Genomic DNA, 23,469 nt, shown 5'->3' with positions numbered 1-23,469 from the left:
TTTGTGGGGGTTTTTTTGCTAATCTCGGGCAATCTGGACCACAGAGTTTATTATGACACTCGTTTTGTTGCTGCTCTTTTGAATCACCAGGCCTGTAGTGCTGCAGGATTGGCAGGAGGCATGTGCTGAGCAAGCCAGGAGACTGATTGTATGATGGAGTGATAAATATTTACAGATTTTTACTAACATTTACTAGTATTTTCTATTTTAAAGAAAAAAAAATCATTAAAGTGGTAAAATATTTAATATTTTAGAAATAACTTGTGACAAGTTGTTTTTGTTTGTTTTAGGTTTTTTTGGTGGGGGCAGCAAAATGGGATTAAAGTTGTTGTTGAACTTTATTAGATACACAGTTAATTCATCAAAGTCATGGTTGGTGCAGTTCAGTTACTAAAAATCATAAAAAGTCTGGGTACAGTTGATGTTCAGCATTGTCCTTCTGGGATGCACTAACCAGGTTTCTGGGTTGATTCCAGTTGCCTGTTTATTTATTTAGTTGTTTGTTTCTTTTGCTGTGGGATTTGCACGTTACTGATTTATTGACGATTTTAAATGAAGACAAACTGTCTACTAATTCCTGACCCATTGGACTCACTCACCAACCGTGTTAAAGAGTGAATATTAAAGAGATAAAGAAATACTGTGCTTTCTGAACGTTGCAGTGGACAGGAGGCTTCCCTGCAGTGACTCTGTGTCACAGAGCAGAGACGACCATGGCCTCTGAAAGGATGGCGGCAGCAAACGCTTATCAAGTTCACCAGCCTCATCTCCTGCTCAGAACTGAGATGCTACAACAAGTCTTTGCTTTGTATTTTTCCTATTTTTTGAGATGTTGTTTTGTCAGTTAGATTCCCTCAGCTCCGTGGTTATCGATTTCTAACTATCTAACTTCCCTGCACATATTTGGTTGAATTTTTTTTCTCTACAGAAGTCAAGAAAAAACAGTCAGGAAAGGAAAGTGAAAAAGGAGATCGATTTTATAGTTTTGTAATATTTGAAACCCTTGTTTTTAATCCCTTTTTTCATGGTGTGCTCCGAAGTCCTCACTCAGTGGCTTAATTGGAAGTTCAGATTTGTACTTTATTTCCTGCCCAAGTTCCTCTTTCTTCTCACCTCCACAACCGAACTGATTTTAGCGCTGCGCTCAAGGGCGCTGTGTGTCTCCACCTGACTGCTCACGAGGGCTTGGGGAGCGCTTGTTGCCAGGCAATGGCACACATCTCTGTCGCCTGCAGCAACATAGGCTTGGCAGGAGAAAAGGCTGATGGTTTTGTGTACTGTTTCGCATTTAAGGATCAGAGATTCAAATGTATATATTTTTCCAAGCTGGTTCCCGCTCTCCTGTGTTCTTAAAAAACCTGGCTGATAGCTTTTTTTTTATTTATTTATTTGTTTGTTTGTTTTCTCTGTGTAGGCTGGATGTAGAGTAGCTCCCAGCTGGATGCACTTGGGTATGAAACAATGAGGCATTGTCAGGTGGTTTTCAGCTCGAGTGTGTGACCGCTGTGAACACTTTTATCCTTGAGGCAGGATACTGATGGTGTAGGCTACAACCAGGAATGTTGTGAGACTTTGTCAACAGTGCATAATGTCATCTACGATCCACGATACGGTCATGAATTGTGTTTTCGTGGTCTGCCCACACATTAGTTGTGTTGGGATCTGTTGCCCTGGTTAGTTTAATGTGTGGACAAAAGAATGAAAACGTCATCTCAGGGGCCCCGATATACTAGACCTACAAGGCCTCCCTAATAGTTCCAAGAACCAAACCTAATGACCACCAAAATAAAACACAGTTTGCACACTTCAAAATGTCACGGTTTGACAAGAAATATGATGCTTAAGAAAAGTGGAGTGCAAAATACACCCACGTTCACCTGTCTGGTGGTTGTATTACAACTTCACTCGTGATCTCGTGTGTCACAACTGCGGTCTATGACATACTGATTTTACCTTAAAGAACAACAATTGAACGATGCAGCTACATAACTGTCAAGAAATACCTTTTGCAGGCGTTTGCCTGCTGAGGCAAGTGCTCCTCTCCTCAGTTGGTGCTCTGGCTAAAACCTTGTCCATCTCTCTCTCTCTCTCTGTTTTATATTTTAAGCTGTGAAAAGAAGCAAAAACCAGGAGAAGAGAACCATTTGATGGAAGACAAGAAAAAGAAAAAACAAGACGAGAAGAAAAAGAAAGAAGCTGCTCAGAATAAGGTAAGCGTGCAGTCAGTGCTTTACTTTAAAAACAAATACCTTTAGCTTAATTGTTTCTGCCTGCTGTTTTATCCAATCCAACATAATAAGATACTGTATGAGGGAGGACCAAAAAGTTCCAAGGGTGCTCCTGTTGCATGTGAACAGCGCTCAGCACAGTGATGTGCACAGAGTAGGGGGAAGCTATAACCCTGGTAAGTACCTATTCTAAGTTACGTCGCTTGATTGACATCTTACACGTTTTTGTGACCACTGGTACATTTGCATCTGAAATTTCACCAAGAGCCTGAAACTTAAGCAGAAAGTGGTCATCAAAGTTTGTTTAAAAATTTTGGGGAACAGAAATAACTCGCAGGGAACCAAATGCGAGGTGCGATGATTTGTGGTGTTGTGGGCGAGAAAATGAGCGGGGGCGCATGTTTGAGAACCAAAGTGCCATCACACACAGTTCAGGTCATTTGCACTGAATGTTTTTCCTCACATGCTCAGAAAGTAACAGTAGAACTCTGTGTTTATAGTCTGATCCTGGGGGACGAATTCATGGTTTACAACCCCGCGAATGTCACAGGAAACCCACCTAGTTTCGCTCCTGACTTGATGCACCTTTTTCGGTGTAAGACAGTGACATTTTACCCGTTTTGATGCAAGAATGCTGCTCGAAGCACTTGACCTGGCTCATTGCTTCTTTGCCGTAGATTTCAAGGGTCTCCGTTGCTGATTTCCTGAGTTTGACATAAAACTTAACGTATGCTCTCTGCTCAAGTCCATATTGAAACCACAAATGTTCAAGTACCAGTGGTAACAAAAACGGGTGTAATTCAGGTGCTGATGTTGATCAAGTGACATAACTTGAAATATTAACTCACGAAGGTTATTTCTTCCGCCTGTTCATTGCACGTCATGGTGCTGCGGTCTGGCGCACGCAACAGGAGCAGTCTCTAAACTTTTTGATTGCCCCTCTGAAGTTGGACCAAACAAGATATTTTGAGACTTCTCATGGGGTTTTAGGAGATTGTGACCACAGGAAATAACAATATTAGTTTTTTTCCTATTTCTGACATTTTATGGACCAAAGGTCTCATCATTAATATCACCAAGCAGATTATTCTGTAATGAAAAAAAATCATTAAGTTGCAGTCCGAGCTGTAACGCCATCTGCAGTATTTTAGATGTTATGTAATGCAACACCATGCACAGGTGCTTTTGTTGCAGTTACATCAACTTGAACACATGCACAGTAAGCACATGGAATTTGTCATGTGTGTTTCCTCAGGAAGTGACTTGATGTAGGCGTCCTCCTCGTCCTCTAAACTCTTCCCCTCAGTTGGTCATATGTCATATGTGTGTGCATCTAAATGTATGGGAGAAGCGTTTGTGGTAACTATTTTATTCCCCTCTCCTGCTGCAAGTCCAACAAACCCTTTCAACCCCCACCCCCACCCCACTTCACCCCCACCCCCTCCTCCATTCCCCTGTCGAGCAGTAAGAATGAACATGAACTTTTTAGCATTTCAATACAGGAGCAAAAGCAGCCGCTGAACATTTTGTTCTGATTTGCCCTGGCCATTGTGCAGCTGGCGAGCCACAATTCATTTAAAACTTAACCCTATATACATGGGTTACATGTCGCTGTAAATTCTGTCCATTATTGATATGCATTTATCTCTTCTTTTTTTTTTTTCAGGCCACAGAACAGATAACCAAAGGTGAGTTGCTGCTCCTTGTATTTAACTTAAATTAATGTATTTTGCACCACTTAAACATCATTTTATTATTAAAAAGGTTTTTGTCTGCAAAGTTAAACCCACTGCTGTTTAATTAATAACACAAGGAGTCTTTATGCAGGCAAAATCATACTTTGCCAGGTTTGTCTGCTATGACTCTACTGCACTTTGTGATATGTTTTCAAATAGGAAGCAGACAGGCTGTGTCAGGTTGTTAAACTGTGTGTTGTCCTAATGAGCTGGATAACTTAATAAGGCTGTCTATAAGTGAGTCCCTTTTTTAGCCACCGAGCCTCAATTAGCTCTCACTTCACTGCTGTGGAATTTGAATGTGATGCATTAGCTTTTGTTAAAGTCAAACATTTTTAACTGAAAACATTAGCGGCAGCCAGGTGGTCTGTTCTACCTGAGCCAAAATGGAAGCCAGGTGCCCGTACAAAACTAATAAGGTGCGCAGGGATGGTGCAGCTGCTCCTCAGTCCTCCCCATGGGCTCCTCGGGCATACCTAGGAGGATGGAAGTGAGGAGGAATCTCGGAAGAAAACGGAGGGAAATATCAACAAACAAACCTGAGCAAGACAGACAGTTGACAGAGGCTTCTTCTGTGGTGAGGAGTAGGCCTAGCAGTCCCTCCAGGATTTCGCTGAGTTTTTTTTGTGATTGTTGCGATCAGAAATGCTTGATTTTTGTGGGGGATTTTCTCAAAAATGGCATTGTAATTTGCAGAGTTTTAAGTGAGCTTTTTGCGTAAAATTGCGAGATAAGAAAAAGTTGCGAGTTCAGAAAGAAAAACGCGATTATTTTAAGCATTACCTGGTGAAGGAACGAATATGTATTCACTTCCTGTGATAATAATCATGTTGCACATCACAGAAATATTTTAGTCCTCATTTTTTTTATTTATTGAATTTAGAAAATCATGGGGCTAAAAGTTACAAGAATAAATCATAAAAGTGACGCAGCTTTACAGTACAGACCGTCTGTGACTATCTATATATATATATATATATATATATATATATATATATATAATACGTCTACATCGCTGTCAAAATAAGAGCTTTTAATGCTGTGTGTATACATTTTCTGTAGCATACAGTAATTTGTAAATACTTCCATTGATAATAATCATTTCATTAGAAAATGTTATTTTGAAGGCCACATTTTCCGCAAACCCTGCCACTTCCGGTTTTTTTCTGCTTGTTCCGGTTTCCTCCGGTGCAGAGAGTTTGTAAGGAGATGAGAGGAGGAGAGCCTTACTGACTGTAAATGCGGAGTTATTTGTGTTAATAAGGCGAGTTATGTCTGAAAAGACTTGCTTTATGCCCTAATACTTTCAGCACAGCTTCTGCTAACAACATTTTCTGCGGGAATAAAAAAAAAAAAAAAAAAAAGCAAGCTCCCGCAAATATTGCGAAGTTTGCTTGAATTTGTGTTAATTATTGCGATCGCAGGGAGGGACTGGCTTAGCTCGGCAGGTTTTGAACTCCTGCTCTGTGGCAGCTGCAGATCCACTCTTCACTTTGTCCCCACCCCCCAAGCCGATGCTCTTAACGACCAGAGCGAGGTGGGCAGGGAGTGATGGACGGTCAGTCAGCCCGGGAGCAGATCTCCTTGTCGGGATGAGCAGGCAGATGGAAGAGGGACTTAATGTCTCGCAGGGGACAGGCAAGGCGAAATCTGATTAGAACTTCTGGTAGGAGTTGGCAGCGGTAGCAAGAGAGTGGATGCCCAATTACAAGTGTGTCTCTGTGTTTCTGTGCCCAAAGCTGTGTTCAGACAAATGTGTTTGTAATTTTTTTTTATGGCTAATTTTGTTGAAATCAGTAAAAAGGAGGAAGTCAACTCGGGCTCTCTTCTTGTGGGTTCACATAGGTGTGACCTCTGTTGTCAAGGGTCAGGTCCTTGACCTCCCACTCTCTCCCTGCAGGATGAGTTAATGAGACTATAATGTCACAGGCGTGCAGCCCTCCCTCACCGCTTCCTCCCCTTGTCTGACTCACCTTCAACCCCTTCACAGTTTGCCACACTAATGAATATAATCTGGGGTAGCTGTGGATCATCTTTCTGTTGCATCCACAAAGTGACCTATATACGACGCTTTATTCCCCGACTTCAAACCAGTCCGTGCTATGCACAATTATTTTCTCAGCTGCTGCTCATAACATGCAACACGGCGTGACCTCATTTTACTGTGATCTTCACCACTTTAAATGTCACATTTTACATTTCAGCTCATTGTATGATTCTGGCTACTCCAATTCATCATGTCCAATACAGAATTTCTTTCACTGATCAATTGGTTGATTCAATTGAAAACCTTCCACAAGGTAAATTCAATCAGAGATGCAGATGAATGTCTTAAATTCTAGAGTTAACTTCAAATGAAAGCTTATTTTTAAGCAAAATTTTAACAATCAATGCCACAATGGTGTGGTTTTCTGCTAACGGCTGAAAAAGATCGCAAAAAAAACAACAAACTCTGAAAATTCCCATTTCTGACACACAGAATGATTAATTTACAAATTGGCTAATAGAGGCAGATTGTCTCTGATACTGATGCAAGGCACTCTGGGAACTAATTAGGAGAACAGGGCTAGTGTGGAGGCTGGATAAACAGGCATCTGTACACGGGAGAGTTCCAGGAAGACCCCAAGCACCATAGAAACACTACACCACCTCCTGTCTGGTCTGGCGGAGAGGCTCACCCTGGGACCAGAGAAGGAGGGAACTGAGGGAGAAGGGAGCAGAAGAAGGTGGGCAGCAAGGAAAGAGATGGAATGAACTGGCCCCTGCTAAAACGCGGTGGTGCCTCCGGTTGATTTGAAAGCGGTATGTGAGAGCAAAAGAAAAAAGACAGAGCCATGTGAAACTGTGAGAATGCACTCCAGTTTCCTGTTTGCTGGCACAGCTGAGGGGGCCCTTTGTGGGATATTTCTACTGGCTCAAACCTCTGACACACACGCACACATACTTTCACTTTCTCAGTCCCCTAATGTGACAGGCAAACAGCCACACTGTCAGAGTTAGGATTTATATTACCAAACATACTACATTCACCTCCAGTTCACACCTAACCTGTTGGGTTCAGTGAAAACACTCTGTGGTGTGTTTAGGGGCTAGTTTAGTGTGGTGTAAAATCTGTCTGACTTCTACTGCAGACTAAACACCAGGTCCAAGATTGCCTGAAAACTGTCTGTTCCTCCAAGCGAAGTCTGGTGTGGTTCATTTGTGGTTTGAAAGCAAAACAAACCAACCACAGGATTTTACGATGGTAGAAATGTGATGGTAGCCTGATATGATTTCAAAAACTAAAACGGCTGTTAATTCTATCTTCTGATTATGAACTGCCAAGGAAGTGCTTTTTTATCTAAAACATATATATGTTTCCATGCATGAATATGAGTGAAAAGAGGTGTGCTTAGCTTGTGTATTTTATTAAAAGGGAGTGAAATATAGTGACCACTTGGAAACCATTCTTCCTTATAGTACCCTGAAATAAAAACATTTCCAACCTTTTTCTTCCTCTTTATCATTAAAATGAGGCCCAGTAAAGATCAACATGATCTGCTGTCAGTCATAACAAGCAGATTATGTTGGTCCATGTTGCACTGATGATGCAGAATGATATCCAACTGTCTGTTCAATCAGCACCCTACCTGTCAATACATGTAACTAGGTGATTACAACAGTCTAAACATAAACCAGAAGTTAAAGCCAACAGTATATTTTTAGTCCTTAGTCTGGAACAAATGCACTGAACTCAGGGTCCTTTGCATGCTTTAGACAGTCGCGTTAGTCGTAAGAAAAATTGCGGGCTGTCAGGAGAGTTTATACAGCTACAAAGTAAAGGTGCGATTGTTGCGACAGTGGATTGTGCAGGCAGGACACTGTTTCAGCATCACGGTCTCAAGCCACCTCCTCATTTTCTTGTAACGGCCAAGTGTATATTTTTGCAAAAACTTAAATCATTTGATTAATTTTTTATTGAAGCAAACAATCCACATTCTGTTACTTATCTGGCTCACATTCATTTACTTAATTGTATCTTTAGAAATGATTGTTTTAAATTGCCAAGAAAGTCTGGGGGAAAAAAGTGATATAATTAGTAATTCTTCTGTTTGGTATTAAAAAAATCATTTAAAATTATTACATGTAAGTGGATAAATTCTGCAGGAATCTTGAAAGCACTGGTGTGAAATCACCCTAAAATATACATGTAAAAATGTATAACATGTACCATACATCAACTGTTGCATGAGTACTGAGAGGACACACTCATTTAGCATTAATGCAGCTGTCATTTGCTGGTTTTCCAGACATCAGTGGTCTGTAGAAGTGTCACTATGCTTCATAACGAGGCCCTCTGGGATTTCTTTCCATGGCCCTGAATGAAGTCGTGGAGATGCTGTATAACACATTATAGTTCAGCATCACATCAGAGTCAGACATTTATCTGTGCTTGTGCCGAGCACGTTGTAACTTAAACACCTTGAAAAGTAGTCGAGTACCGGTGTATTACCGCTGACCAACCCTTCACACGAAGTACCGGATAGATGAGAGTATCAGTAATAAACACCAGCTCCATCATAGCTGTTGTGCACCACAGCAGAGGCATTCTGCTATCAACAAGCTCCACTGGAGTTCATTTCTACGGGTTAATGAGCTATTGCGTCTCTTTTCATACTGTGCATTCTTATCCCTATCAAAGACAGGGCACAACATACATACACATCAAGTCGAACATTTACATAGTGCAATAAAAGATAACATTATTATAAAGTAGTGTCGCGGCAGTAATTTCATAACAGATTAATTTGCCGTTTCACATTCACTTAATTACTCGTTGTGTTGGAGAGCTATAAATTGCCGTGTGATCAAGGGGGAATTTATACCAGTGCGCCTCCTGTCATGGTCACCGCCTCTACTACATGTCTTATACCGAGGAGCACAGTTTAAACGGATGCAGCAGTCGTAATAATAATCCGCATTTTAAAGAACAACAGAAGTAACAGCCTGATTCAGCTGCTGTTGCACTATATATTGTGCACGTAAGCCTGTTGTCAGTACATAATGTCACTTCAGTCGATTAAATTTAATTACTATTAGCACAACTGACCTTAAGGTCTTTTTAGTGTACAGGTTAATCAGATTAAAAACCATCTTTAAGGGTAATACACATGTTAAAGGGGTTAAACAATTAAAAATTGGTTGTTTATATCACGTGTTGTGAATTAAAGGCTGTGCTGAGACTTTCTGGAGCTGGCTGTTAAATGACTGCAGTAGGAGGGATGATGTATTACAGAGGTTGGTTGCAAAGTGCAAATCTGATTTTAGAAAGAAAACAAATGTCTAAAATACATTGGACCACTTGACCATTTTCAGCCCTTTAATGGCAAAGAAGATATTTTGAATCATTGTGACAATATTGTAGGGATGACTATTGGTGCTTTCACAAAATCTTTTTTGTAAATAACCATCAGTAATTGTTATATAATGACTGAGTGAGGTGAATGACTAAAGGCAGATAATAGAACCGCTAGAACATTCTGATGAGTTCAGAAAATTGCATCACTTTACTTTAATACAGCTAATAAATCCAGGAAAAGACAACACTACCAATGAAACAATATCCAAAATCTCAGACTAATATCTAATCTCTTCATCATGGTATCGATATATTGTCATTTCTAATTAGAAAAATCGTAATGAAGCGAAACATTTAACTCTCAGGGTATATTGGACGACATAATAAGTGCCAAGGTGCTTTTCCCCGTCACAAAACTGCTCAGCCTCTTGCAGTTTCTCTAGCTAATATTGCAGTGTGAATCGTTTTTTCAGTGAATTGTGTCGGCTCAGCTGGTGCCGCTCAGGTCAGGAGGACAGGACGTGCCTCTCTCTTTCACACTTCGCTCCTTCTAAATCATAACAAACAGTGGAATCTGGTCCGCCTCCAGCTGTTGGCACCAAAGACCAGGGACAGGGGAGTGATGAGTCCAGGGAAGCAGCCCGTCTCTGTCCTCCACCTGTCTTCTGAGAGAAGCGGGCATACAGGCAGCGCTCCTCCGCCTGTGGAGCTGCTGCAGGTTGAGAATACTGTACGTATGACTAGAAACACTTATTGAAAGATGAGAGTGATTGTAGTAGGTGAGAGTAAATGGTGATGCCATACAGAGTAGTAAACCACTCCGGTGTGGGATCATGTTGCTCCATTCAGATATATAGTTACCGTGTGATTAATGCTCTGACCTATACAGCCTTGAGCTCTCTACACTGCTGTCAGACACTCGGTGCCTTTAAATAGGATTTTTGTAAATGTGGAATGTGATGCAGGGAGGGGTTTCCCTCTTAACTACCGTGTCGTATTTATTCACTTCTAATTAAACCCTTCATCTTCTCTCTTGTGAGGCTCGCTGCTCACATTTGAAAGCCCACGGGAGAAATTTGATAAAGACCCTTAAAATATGCCTCGCTTCCTCACTCATGATTCGTTGATAATCTTTCTACTACTTTTTTTTTTAACTAGACATCTGATCAGGATCTAGTCATTATTTCCTTTTTTACTTCTATTTAAGTTGTGCACTGTGGCAGTTTGGCAGAAAAGGCAGATATCCAGTACAATATCCAGTACTTGAAACACAGTGGCGTGGCACGCATCCCAGAGAATTTCTGAAAAATTACTACACCCGGATAAAAGGAATATAGACACATTTAAATCAGAAAAAGGCCATGTCTATCAAAAGATACATGTCTGCTTTTGGATAGAACAACATTGACTGGAGACAGACAACTTTCCCCAGAGACTGGGAACCTTTGAGAAACTCTGTTTGCCTGAGCAAACCAGCAGGAACCAGGGCCTAAATTAGTTTCCGGAGGGATTAATTCACCCCAAAAGCCCAGCTCCTGTAGCCTGACTCCACCAGACTATTGCTTACTGCTTCAGTTTTCCGCTGTGAATATAGTCTGGATACGCTGCTTGTATTAGTGAAGGGCAGACCAATCAGCGACCAGTGTCAGTAGTGAAGTTAATTTGTCCTGACTCTCCTTCACTGTGATTGGACGACTGGGTAAAAAAGTGAGTGACGAGTGAAGCGTTTTACCCAAAGCTGAAGCGGCGCTCCCATTAAAAACAATTAAATATGCTGCGCTCAGGGAAAAACAATGTGATGGACACGGGCACTAGGTAGTTGCAGCGGTTCCAGAGTGTCGGGCGGTTCGGCCTATAATTGATATAATGATGGAACGACTCCGAAAGATTCCCTAAGTAGTGTACCCAGACCTGTGTATTCATGCGGTGAATTTGGGTCCACCATTTATACAAATCTGCTCTATTTTTTTCTATTGCCCTTGGACCCATCAACATGTAGCTACAGAAGAAATCTTACGACAGAAGGTCTGACAACAACTCCAGTCCAGTAGGTGGCAGTAATACACCAATATGCTGGTTTGCCATCCGACATTAAAACTGACATACAGAAGAAAAAACTTCTGTATGTCAGCAGACTAATTAACCGAATCTTCACAGATCTTTAGATCGTTGTGGAAACGCAATGATCTGAAGGAATTCCAGGGACTTGAAAACAGCTTTAGAGTTAAGGCACGTAACGAACTGGACAATGAGCAACAGCAATCCTGTCTAGAGCAACAAGATTTACTTTAGGTAGCTTGTGAAAGTGGCATTCATGGCTTACCTTGGCCGATTAAAGGCTCAGTTACGGAAAGCTTGTAATACCTCACAAATCAAACTTTTGTGTGCGTTTCTGTAGCCACTCCACCGAAGGTGGGCCACTCCAATGAATGGAAAGCAGAGTCAGCAAGATGCTATTATTAAACATATAAGCAGAAGTCCACTGATAATATTAGCATCAATACTTTAACTGACTCTTTGCACAATATTCAGGTTTCACAACAGGAGGAAAATGCTTCATGAGCGGAAGCTTCTAATGACCTTCGGTTAGGAACAACCCCGGGCAAAGAAGCGTGTGCTGCAGTTCATAAGATACCTGTAGAAGATTATCAGTCAACACTGCTTTTATTTAAAAGGGCTGCAAAACAGCAGTGTGTAATCTGATGTTACTCATATATTTGTCATCTATCATCAATTGTTGTTATAACCGTTTTACAACAGGTCAATGTGAGGCATCACGACTGACCGAACCGACCTGAATATTACAGATGGTCTGCGCATTGGCGAGTCTGCCTATGAAATAATAAGGTTCTCCTGTGGGTCCTGAACAATTTCTGTCTGTGCACCTCCACTCATAAAAACTCACACAGAGAAGGATCCTTTATTTTCAAGGTCAAGTGGCCTGTTTTTCTGTTATCAGCCAAGAGGCCGAGAAATAGAGACTGTCGATGCTTTTCAACCTCTCCTGCTCTTCCCCTTACCTTCAACTCTTTGATATCTCCCCAGACAACCTCCCCCCAACCTCCAGGTCTTAAACAGGCAGGCAAGCACGCTGTCATCTTTTCTCTCAGAAAATTAAGACCCCTTTTAAAGTGGAAAATGAGATGTCTTCCTTTGCATGAAGCGCACACAGCCCCAAGGCCACGGTTTGATGTGCATCTTTGATGAACTGGGTGGGAATTCTCCTGTGCAACTGCACAGCTGAGGACTGTGTTTTTGCAAATAGGCTGTCAGAGAGAGTGACTCTGATCTCTTTTTCACTCTCGTCTCTCTTTCTCAGTAAATTACAGCCTTGTGAGACATGCTCAATAATCCACACCTGCCAGAAACATTTATTATTTGTTTTATTCATACTAATGTCCCTCCTAAGCCTTGATCAATCTCTGACTTTCATTGCCAACATAATGAGCTTGATGTTATTAGTGTTACTCAATGTGCTGCTCTTTGTGTCGTTGTTTGAGCTGAAGAATTCACAGCAGCGTGGCATACTATCAGCAAATAGTGTTCTAATTGTAAGCGGATTTGGACCCAAGCTGGTTTCAGGCAGTGAGACTGGAGCTCACATTGTAGTTCGCAAGGGGGTGGAGACTTTGCTGCGCGCGCGCGCGCGCGCACGCACGCACGCACACACACACACACCATTCTCTTCATCGCTTACTCTCGCTGCTCTGCCTCCTTCCCTTCCTCCTGTACATTGGCTCCCTCGCTCGCTTCCTCTCCCTCCCCGTCCCTCCTCGTTTCTTCCCTCTGATTGGCCGACAGAGCAGCCAGCCATCTTCCCCCTTCCCCCCAGCTTCCAGAAAAATCTACGTCACACATTAGAGAGTCCCAACTGTATAACGATCGCCTCCATAACTATTATTATACATCGTGGCACAACCACAAAGTCATCCGTTTTTCAAGAGGAAATCACCTCCTAAAATCAGCGGGGAGAATTGACTGGGAATTACTGTGTCCATCTGCCGCCCTTAATACAGCAATAATGACAAGAGGATAATAGTAGATCACTGGAAATGAAGGAGAAAGGGAGAGGGGAGCACAGGAAGGTGGGGAGGGATGAAGCACAAGAATGAAGGGGAAATGGAGCAGATGTAGAGAAATCTGACGAGAGGCTAGCTCTGGCGGCGGAGCCCCCCCCCCCACCCCTCCCTCCCAATTTGCTGAGCTGCAGGGAGAGGAAGACACGCAGACAGATACGAGTGAAACTAGATCACACCGTGCAGTCAATGGTTGTAGCTCATGGAGAGGCAGCGGTGTTGTGGACAAAAATTACAAATTATATAGGAACCCCCCCCCGCCCCTCCAACCGATTGGTTGTGATCTGCGAGCGAACCCGTCTGTCTGTATTGAATGCAAGTTCCACGACACCATCTTGCCCTCTCCCCTCAGTGTGGGCCTCAGCATTACATAACTCTTTGTTTTCGTGTGTGACGGCCGGCCGCATGTGTGCAAAATCTTCTCCGCTTCACTGCACACACTCGGGATGGCAGCCAATGGCGAAGCGCTGCTCTTTATAACTCATTTATGCCGCACAAAGGTTGTTTTTTTTTCTTTTGGTTGCTGGTTTTACAAGGCCTCTCTGGCCCCCTTCCTCCCCCCAGCAAGAACTCAAACACTATTTTGGGTCCGTGCACATCATGTCCGATCAGCTGATGTTTTGTTTTTTTACAATGCGTGTAGGTTTTAAACAAAAAAAAATTCCCATCCTGTTTACATTCTGGTTTACCAGCTTATTCTTATTATGTAATGAAATGTGCTGAGGCGATTATCCTGCGTGCTTTGTGCCCCATAGTGCATCTCATGCTGCAGCAGCAGCATGACCCCGAGCTGACCCCGAGCTGATCATCCTGTTTGACTTAGTGGTGACCCATTCAGCTACTGTAAATTAGCCTGCTGAGGCTTTTACACTTGGCAGGTCTGGGACACGTTCACAGCACACAGGACTGAAAGTGGAGCTCGTCTTCAAAGCAGCTACAATCAATATTTTGATATCAACGTATCAGATGACATCATGTAATGTGAGAGGTGTCACTTGTAGTAATGAACACAGGGAATTATCGTCTGACTGCAGCTCTCCTCAGATTTATGAAGCATTATTGTGAGTTATAGTGAGTTTCACCTCTGTCCAGCCACAAATTCACTGTTTGTGTTTGGCTTTGTAGCTCTGTTTTAGTCACAACAGGCAGTTTTAATTATATATATATAAAAAAAAAAAAGCTCTTTAACTCTACTTAACACTACCTGCTTATTACCAAACAACAGGCTGACAAAGTAAGAAACAAGCTGGTGAACATGATGCGAGCATTGAGCAACAAAAGAGCCAAAACAAATTCTAAGAGGAGTTGGTGGAGAACAAAGATTTTGCTAAAGGAGAGCAAATATTGGAATTATATTTTCCAGGTGCCACAAACACAAATCCAGATATTAGGTTTCTTCATACATTTTTTTGCAATTTGTTAACATTTTAGATACATTATTTTAAAAGGTGATGATATGTCAGTGTTCATAACTTCTTCCAACTTCCCATCACCAAAACATTGGTAATTGCAGTTTTAAGGATGATATGTGGCTCTTCGGCTTGGCTGCTCAGCTGAAATGTTAAGATACAGAACCCAAACCGAGCAGAGACCATGGGAAATGGCTGGTCAGAGCCGAGAGCGAGAATCGCACTCTGTTGCTAAGGGTGACTAAAGCTAGTAGGACACGAGCACTTGGCTTCAGCAGGCGTGCGAGCTGTTAATAACTAACAGCTTTGGTAGCTTTGGAGAGGTGATCATTTCAGGGGCCATAACCTGCCACAAACGATGAATAGCTTATGTTGATTGGACGGAGCACTCTTAACTGTGCTGTCCTGATGGAGACAATAGCTCACAATATTGCAGCAGGCAGTTCTAAGTCCATTATCTGGTACTTGAACTCCTTATCGCTTATAATCTGTGAACAGGCCTCACGGCAGACTGAGAGAGAGTTGTGTGTCTTGGCCAGCCCCAAAGGCTGAGTTTTCTTTTTTTCTTTTCTTTTCTTTTTTTTTTAAACAGTGCCACCCTGAGATTATTACAGTCCTCTGGTTCTCCAAAGAGCAGCCATGTGTTTAGAGTGACCACTGCCTTCAGGCACCCAGGAGAGACAGCAAATCTTGTGCATTTATAGACGTCTCCTCATTTGCCTTTCTGAATTTAACATCATGGTCGTCCTCCAAAAGTGACCATGGCTTTGAAAAGATGCAGTGGAGGAAATGCTCACCCACAGCAGCTCTGCAGAAAAGACTTGAGTTTTGATATGTATTTATATGTGCCAGGGCAGCAGCTAACCGTTCTTTTATTTATCAGTAAATATGTTTTTTAAATGTCAAATTTAATACTAAATGCGCTAATATATAATCCCTAACAAGTGTTTTTTTTTTTTAACAAATGGACCTACACATTTTCAATAATCAAAAAGTGCATTATTATTATTTTGATTGGTACTGGTGTGCTCTCAACAACTCTGCTTTTGCCTAATGCACCTTTACCCCCCTCATCCCTGCATTTCTGCTCTCTTGTTGTTACCTGTCCCCTCCACCCTCCCACCTCTGCAGTGCCAGACTCTGCCAAGCTCGACCCTACCCCTCCTCTTCCCCCCGTCAACCCCAGTGCCATCCCATCTGTACCCTCAAGCAGTGGAAATGGCAAGCGCGCCCCCTCCGGAGGCCAGCCGCAGACAGCACAGCAGCCCCAGACTCCGCTCCAGCAGCGCTACCCGCCCAGAGAGGTGCCCCCGCGCTTCCGCCAGCAGGAGCACAAGCAGCTGTTGAAGCGGGGCCAGCCTCTGCCCTCCGGGACCCTGCCTCTAGTCGCCCCGGGACGTCCCGCCACTAGTGAATCTGCAGCAGCGGCAGCAACAGTAGCCATTCACTCCTCTCTCTCCTGCTCCTCTTCCTCCACAGCCAGCTTGTCCACAGGTCAGAATAGACACTATGTTGGCGAGTCACTATCTCGTGTTCCCTTTCTCTGTGCCAGTTTAAAGAATCTGCAGTTAGTGTATGTTACAAACCTTATACTGTTTCTTTAGAATCAGCAGTGAAGGCTGCTTTTGGAGCGCTGAACGTTGTTCTTAAATTACGAAAAATATGTTCTGTACATCTATGGCCTGACGTGGAATAGACACAGGACTTTACCTTTACTGAGAATGAAGAGCGGAGTTCAATATCAAATAGTTTTAAGCTGGGCAGACAGATTTTATTCATCTTGTACACTTTTTAATCAGCTTTTCTGCACCAGGTTCTGTAGAACTTTTGTGTTCACACTCTACAACTCAACTGACTTGCCACCGTGTGGCTGCTGACAAAAAGGCATTACTGTTTGCATGTAGAAAATAATTAGACAAAAGACAAATACAGGGATGCAGATGGCTGTAAGATGCAGACAATGTGGTCTGTCTGTTCTGGAGCAAGTTTTAGTTTCATATCACAGTAGTCCCTGTCAAGTCTACAGGTATAGCTGCAACATGTGAAATGCTCCTAAAATAAAAGGAAATCAGTCTTATAAACTACAGCTTATAACAGATCGGTTGACAGTAGCCATTTCAGATCGGACTGTGGAACTGCTCAAACTGCAAGACAGCCAAACAAAATGTATGACATGCCACAAATAATTCAGGCAATTAATCAAGTGCAGTGACCTCCTTCAAGCACACATCACACAACAATAAATCTGTCAAAAATTAGGCCAGATTGAAAAATTAGTCAGAGGCGACCAGCTCAGAGTTAAAGTGTTTGCCCGGCTCCTGTGAAGGAAAACACCAACTATTTCTATTTCTACAGCTCACTTGTTAATAAGTTACACATGCAGTTTATTTGTGCATATCATATTTTTATTTTCAATTCATAAAAACAGCTAGCAACGTCTAGCTACCAGTACCATTGAATTTCCATGATTTTTGATACAAAATTTTACACCAAAAAATAAATAAATCAAGCTGCCACAATTTTGAAAAAAAAAAAAAAAAAATTGCCTTCATAAACAGCTTGGGGCCTGATTTACTAAAGGTTTGTGTGTGTAAAATCGCGTGCAAACTTCACAGCACTCGCAAAAAAATGTCCAAGCTGATCTACTAACAATGTGCCGTGAGGATTGCGTCTTTCAAATGTGCAATTTAACACGTTGTCCATTTTGCATGTTTGCCTGCATGCATATGTAATATTCGGCGTTTCTGAGAGGGGAAATAGAAATACATAAATTTAGCACCCACAACAATATTTACTAAACCTGAAAGTAGAAATAGGAGAAGTGATTGCATGTGTATTTTAGTACGACTGAAAGGAACGTATTTAACAGATGCGCAAATCTGGAGAGACAGCTGCTCTTAATGTGGTGAGAAGGAAACGCAGGGAAACTAAATAATACGTTGAGAACGTGGTTTTACACCCGTGGAAACATTTCTGAGATGTCAGAGGCAGAAATTATTCAGACATATCGTTTGTCAGCGATGACATTTCTGAGTTATTGAATGAACTGAATGATGATTGACAGCCAATAACAAGGAGGAGCCACGTAATACCAGCAATTTAAAAAAAAAAAAAGTCTTACGACTCAGCATCGTCCTGCCTCTGGGTTGTTCCAGTGTATAGCTGCTTGCATATCCCACCCAGTCCCATTATTCAGGTGTGCTGTCCCGGGTCAGAATGTGTCCCTCAGAATTCACAGGTAGCTTCATAAGGTTCATGAGCTCTCGCGAGGCACTGAATGAAAAGTTACCTGCTCACCAAAGAAAGAGCCGGACCTGCTGATCGGTGTTTGTTAGAGGATCTCATCCACCGCTCCTCCTATTTTATAGTCCAACGTTTTAATATAAGCCGTTTTTTGTTTTTTTTCCGCCTAATATCTTGCCATTTTCTCATAATTTCATCTATTGATCTTTTTGTAATTCCCACAGCATTGACTTCCTCGCTGATAATCTCCTATGTAGCAATTTGTTCTTTGTTATATTAATATTTATTAATTTCAGTGGGATCAGATTTCCTTTTGCTTTTGCGATCGTTCTGTGTTTTTCATGGCTGGAATCACTTTTAGCAAACACCTCATTTAAATGGAGCAATTTGCACCTGATATCAAAGACGCAGTTACTCAGTAAATCACCCGCAAAAAGGGTGCAAAATAAATGTGCAAACTTTTGGAATAAACGTGCAATTTAGTACCCTTTATCTGAGATCTTGGTAAATCAGGCCCTTGGTGTGTGTTTTTTCCTCCCAAAATACGCAGCGACCGATTGCTGCACTTACCGCCACCGTTCTACATCTTGTTGTTATTGTTGTTGTTGTTGTTGCTGCTGCTGCCGCCGCCACCGTTGTCCAGTATCTCCAGTACCCACAGCATCTACGGTACCTTCAGTTCTTTCAGTACTTTAGAAAGTAGTGACATGTTTTCAGAATTTTGGCATTAACTTAGTACCAAAGTGTCACTTCTCATGACATCCCTACTAATATCAGTTTATATCAGCTGTGATATATGACTGGTTGTGTTTTGCATGTACTGGCATTGACATTCTCTAAAGACAACAGCTATATCCCCTCTTTATTACGTTGTACAGCACTGTACCTGTAGAGCAGTGCAAAAGCACTTTCATCACAGGTGCTGCTGACTGTTGTTTATTTTCAATCTGCCTGTCTGGGAATTAGAAATGGGGCTAGAGGAATACAAGGGTAGAGGATAAGAGTAAACACAGCTGGCTAGCTTTGTGCGCGTGTGTGCTTGTGTGTGTATTTTTCTTCCTGCGGGTCTACGTGTAACGATAGATTAGGTTCTTATGTGTAAATGGTAACAGTCTTTTCTTCTTCTTTTTTTTTTTTCCCTTATAAAGTATCATCTGTTCTTTGAAGATGAGGATAATTTAGGGCATTTGACTTTTTTGTTTTTTTTTTTTTTGCCTAAGAAGAAAACAAACTTTACCATAAGTGTGTGTTTGAGCATCGTCCAACCCCACTGATGCTGTTTCAATGCAGCTTTATCTCCATGGCGATGAGATGTTTATCCTGTCCTTGTCTCTATCTCCTCCTTCTCATCATCGTCCTCCTACTCTTCCTTGAGCTGTGCTGACTGGCCCTTCAGTGTTTCCTGTTTTTGGAGGAGGAGCAATTCGGGGCTAGCTAGTTGGCCGGCCGCCTCAGTGGGCCGACCTGGCATAGATAGATAGAAAGACTGAGCGAGAAGGAAAGAAAGAAAGGAGAGAGCGAGCATGGCAGAGGTCCAGTTCTGTGGGCTGAAGTGACTCATGGCTTACGGTAAAAGCTGCTGCTTCTCTCCGCCCCTCTCTGGCAGCCTGGATCGGCTCTGCTTCTGCTCTCTGTGCGTCTTTGAACTGCCTGATTACATTAGGACAGACAGACAGGAGGACCTTCCAGACTGAAAGACAGATAGGAGTCCAGTGGGAGGGTTTTCCTTCTATATACAGACAGTGCATGCTGTAACATTCAAGGCAACAGATGCACAGAGAAGTTTTGCACATGAGCACCTCTTCCTCTATATGATTCTTCATGTGTCACTTCCTCTATGTCTCAGTTTTAAAACCTTAGTTTCTGTTTTGTAAAATATGCAGCAGTATTATTCTTAAAGGGCAGCACAGGTAAGGCCACCTCCATTGATCTGTCTGCACAGCCTGGTCTGCTGAGAGAGGGATTGTCCCCCCCCCTCTCTGCTTTCATGCCTTGCTGATAGCCAACAGTAGAAGCACACTAGCTGCATTCATCGCTTTCCCTTTGCCTCCTCTCTCCATCCGCCGACTCCACCTCACCTCACCTCCCCTCCCCTCCCCTCACCTCACCTCACCTCACCTCACCTCACCTCACCTCACCTCACCTCACCCCGCCCCGCCCCACCCCACCCCACCCAGAGGTGGGCTCTCTTGAAAAGCTGGCCTTAATCTGTGTGTGTGTGTGTGTGTGTGTGTGTGTGTGTGTGTGTGTGTGTGTGTGTGTGTGTGTGTGTGTGTGTGTGTGTGTGTGTGTGTGTGTGTGTGTGTGTGTGTGTGTGTGTGTGTCCTATGGGTACATGTGCATGCATGTAAATACAAACAACTCCTTTCCTCTGGAGCCTTAAGTTATGTGTCCCTGCTCAACTTGATTGATACAGTATTACTCTGCTGTAAAAGCATGTGAGCAGTAGACTGTATGGCAGACGTTTTCATAGCAATATAAATCTTACACTTAATTTAGATAAGCTCTGTTCTTATTAGAGTTTGTTACAGAATATGACATAAGGAAATCCCATAATAAGTGTACATTTGGTCAAATTAGGTGCATTCACTAAGCTGTTTGTGGCAATAAATCACTTATCAAACCTTGTTTACTTTAACTGTTCACCAATCAGTGAATTAGCTTGTAGTCCAATTGTAGTATTGGCGATGGCACTAAAGATTTATAGCTACTTCGTTTTGCATCAGTCTAAGAACAACGTTGGTTAAAGCCAATAAAATATTGATCAAGGTTTTATATGCCAGCAGACAGCAGTAGACAGTACACCAACAAAACACACAGCTTAGTGTATACAGGCCTCGTCAAGTGAAAGAGCAGTGCAGCTAATGTGCTAATAGCTTGTCTGGTGGAGAAGAGAGAGTTACATGCACGCTAGACTTGATGTGCTCTTTAAGTCTGCTGATGATGCTGTAAAAGAGCCTTGGGAATCCCCTCAAAGAGGACTGGGATGTCTTGTGATGTGATTAAACATCAGCTCTCTGTTAACCACAAATGTTCGGCGCTCGCCCTCTTTATTTATTTTTTTTCCTTTTCAATCTTGTCTCGCTTGCTCTGCGCCTGTGCTGTGCTCTCTGGTGCACGTGATCTCCCTCTTCCACCTCCGCTATAACGAAACCACAGCTCACACATAATCTCATTGGCCCTTAGGGGCAGCCGGGATCTGTTGGGCTGCACATACTATATGTATGTCTGTCAATCTTCCCATTATTATAGCCTTCTCCCAATGTTGCCATTTGCTTGGCCAACAATTCATATCCCAAGGCGCTTTCATGTAGAGGAGGCATGAGAGAGCAAGCTATTTTAAGACTGGTATGCTGAAGAAAGCCCTTGACCTGGTTTATCCTTTAGAGGAGGAGAAAGAGGATACTGACAGGCAAACATGATGGCCAGATGTCTTAGTTGTGTACTTTTTTTTATAGACACAGTTTGTCCTTCTGTTATTCTTTCCCTCTCCTGAGATAACGTTGAGACATAACACCAAAGCAGCTGCAAAGAAAGCTTCCACATAAAACAGAATATGTTGCATATATTTCTGTAGAGTCCCCGTTGTTAAGCCGCTGTTGTTTGTTTCAAGATGAAGACAATTCAGCAAACAATCTGTGCCGCTTGAGCATATTCCCATATATTTACTTAGCAGGAACAAAATGTGTTGTGTGCACAGGCCTACAAGAATATCTGCTGGTTGTTTGTCTCCTATTGTCTTGTCAAGCCACTGTTGTAATGCTGCGTGACCTCGCCTCTCTGAGACCCTTAAATATCTGTAATACAAAATGTATGTTTTATCTCTTTGAAGCGTAGATGTATAAAATAGCCTGCTTATGACACGCTAGAATAGTAATGATGTATTGGGTTTCATATTTGTGGTTGCCAACCCGAATAATAATTTGATTGTTCAACACTCTCATTCAGCCTAAAATGAACATTTTCAGTGGACAATACTTAAATTTAATGTTAATTTGATTTCTCCGTTCACTCTTTCACTTTTGTGCAGAGTTAAGTACAGAGTAAGTATTACTACTGGTGGTATCATCCAGTTGTTTTGCTTGTGATATTAAGACTTTATGACAACATATTACATTGCAGAAATGTTACGCAAGTAGTGCTGTAAATATTAGTAGAACTAAACCTATTTGCATTTACTTGGCAGATGTGACTTTTGTTTTCTTGTGCTGCTCCTATAATGTTATTTTGGCACAGTTTCCAATATATCAGATCATAAACAGATGTATAGCACATTCCTGGGAGGTGCGTCTTTGTGTTTGTGTGTCCATCAGAGAGCTCGTTCATCTGGCTGGCAGCATGCATTGTCAGCTGTGTTACATATAGTCTCTCTGCCCCTTGGGGACTTCATTAAGCCTGGATCAATACAGCTGAGGCCCACACAAACCTTCTAGATTATTTCCTGCATCTATCTTTCAGCATCCATCTCTGTCCTTCATTTTCTGTATTCTCGACCTTTTGTGTTTTCATTCCTCTGGATCCCTCCCTTGTTCTACCCCCATGTATCTTTTCCTACACACACACACACACACACACACACACACACACACACACACACACACACACACACACACACACACACACACACACACACACACACACACACACACACCTTTCTTGTACAGTGTGTTACATACAGTGGCCCCGAAAAGTATGTGGACAGTTAAACTAACGTTCATCAAGTTCATAAGATTGTTGTGTTTAGCACAAACAAACATTTTGACTAAAATAAAAACAAAAGGATGAACATACTCCTCGTAATGGGAACAAAAAAAGGGTTTGAACGAGTTCCGATGGTCAAACTTGTGATAAAAACAAAAGAAGTTTGAGCATTGTTTTTAACAAAAAATGCCACTTCAGAAAAGAAAAAAAAACTCAGATCTTCCATCCTCCACAGTAGGGTTTGTTGTCAAAAATGCTCAAAAATAGAGGGCTGAGAACAGAAGGCGCACAGGCAGACCAGCAGCAGATTGGACCATGTCATTTTGAAAAATCAAGAAAAATGAATCTTTCAGTGAGATAATGATCCAAATCATATCAGCCGCCAGTTGAAATGATATTTTATAAATCAAAGTCTAAGAATGGACCTCCCAGAGTCCTGATCTGAATCCCATACAGCACCTATTGGATATCATGGATACTTTTTTTTTTCCTGTAGTGGGGATGACCTGAAAGCTTTGTTGGTTGAAACATGGAGGAAACATTTACTACAGTATTACAGACACAGGATGGCAAACTAAATACTAGAACATTGTCGTTGTATCTTTCTTTAAAATACACGCCATTTGACATTTTCTCATCTAATACAATAAAATTCATACATTTTTAAGTGTGACCAAATACTTTCGAGTTGTTCTGAACAATGAAAAATTTTGGAAGGCTGAATGAAAACATGAAGCT

The 23,469-nt window shown here is 42.1% G+C and overlaps 1 protein-coding gene across 6 annotated transcripts in view; it reads left to right on the top strand.

Annotated features, from left to right (window-relative positions):
* The window catches only part of tnrc6c1 (trinucleotide repeat containing adaptor 6C1), a 46,540-nt gene that overhangs the window by 3,864 nt on the left and 19,207 nt on the right, over nt 1–23,469 (top strand). For 5 of the 6 annotated variants that reach the window (XM_069713564.1, XM_069713561.1, XM_069713563.1 and 2 more), the window contains exons 2-4: nt 2,108–2,210; nt 3,895–3,916; nt 15,919–16,281. In XM_069713564.1, the coding sequence (XP_069569665.1) occupies nt 2,148–2,210; nt 3,895–3,916; nt 15,919–16,281 (448 nt within the window). In that variant the 5' untranslated portion in view covers nt 2,108–2,147. The remainder of the gene's footprint in view (nt 1–2,107; nt 2,211–3,894; nt 3,917–15,918; nt 16,282–23,469) is intronic. The other variant, XM_069713565.1, reaches the window with a different exon arrangement.

Source organism: Brachyistius frenatus, unplaced genomic scaffold (assembly GCF_029030835.1).
Source record: "Brachyistius frenatus isolate BFR_SWC_R1_liver_20210118 unplaced genomic scaffold, ASM2903083v1 Contig_119, whole genome shotgun sequence".
Classification (NCBI taxonomy): domain Eukaryota; kingdom Metazoa; phylum Chordata; class Actinopteri; family Embiotocidae; genus Brachyistius; species Brachyistius frenatus.
The sequence above is the reverse complement of the archived record's forward strand: the minus strand, read 5'-3'. Positions and strand labels throughout refer to the sequence as shown.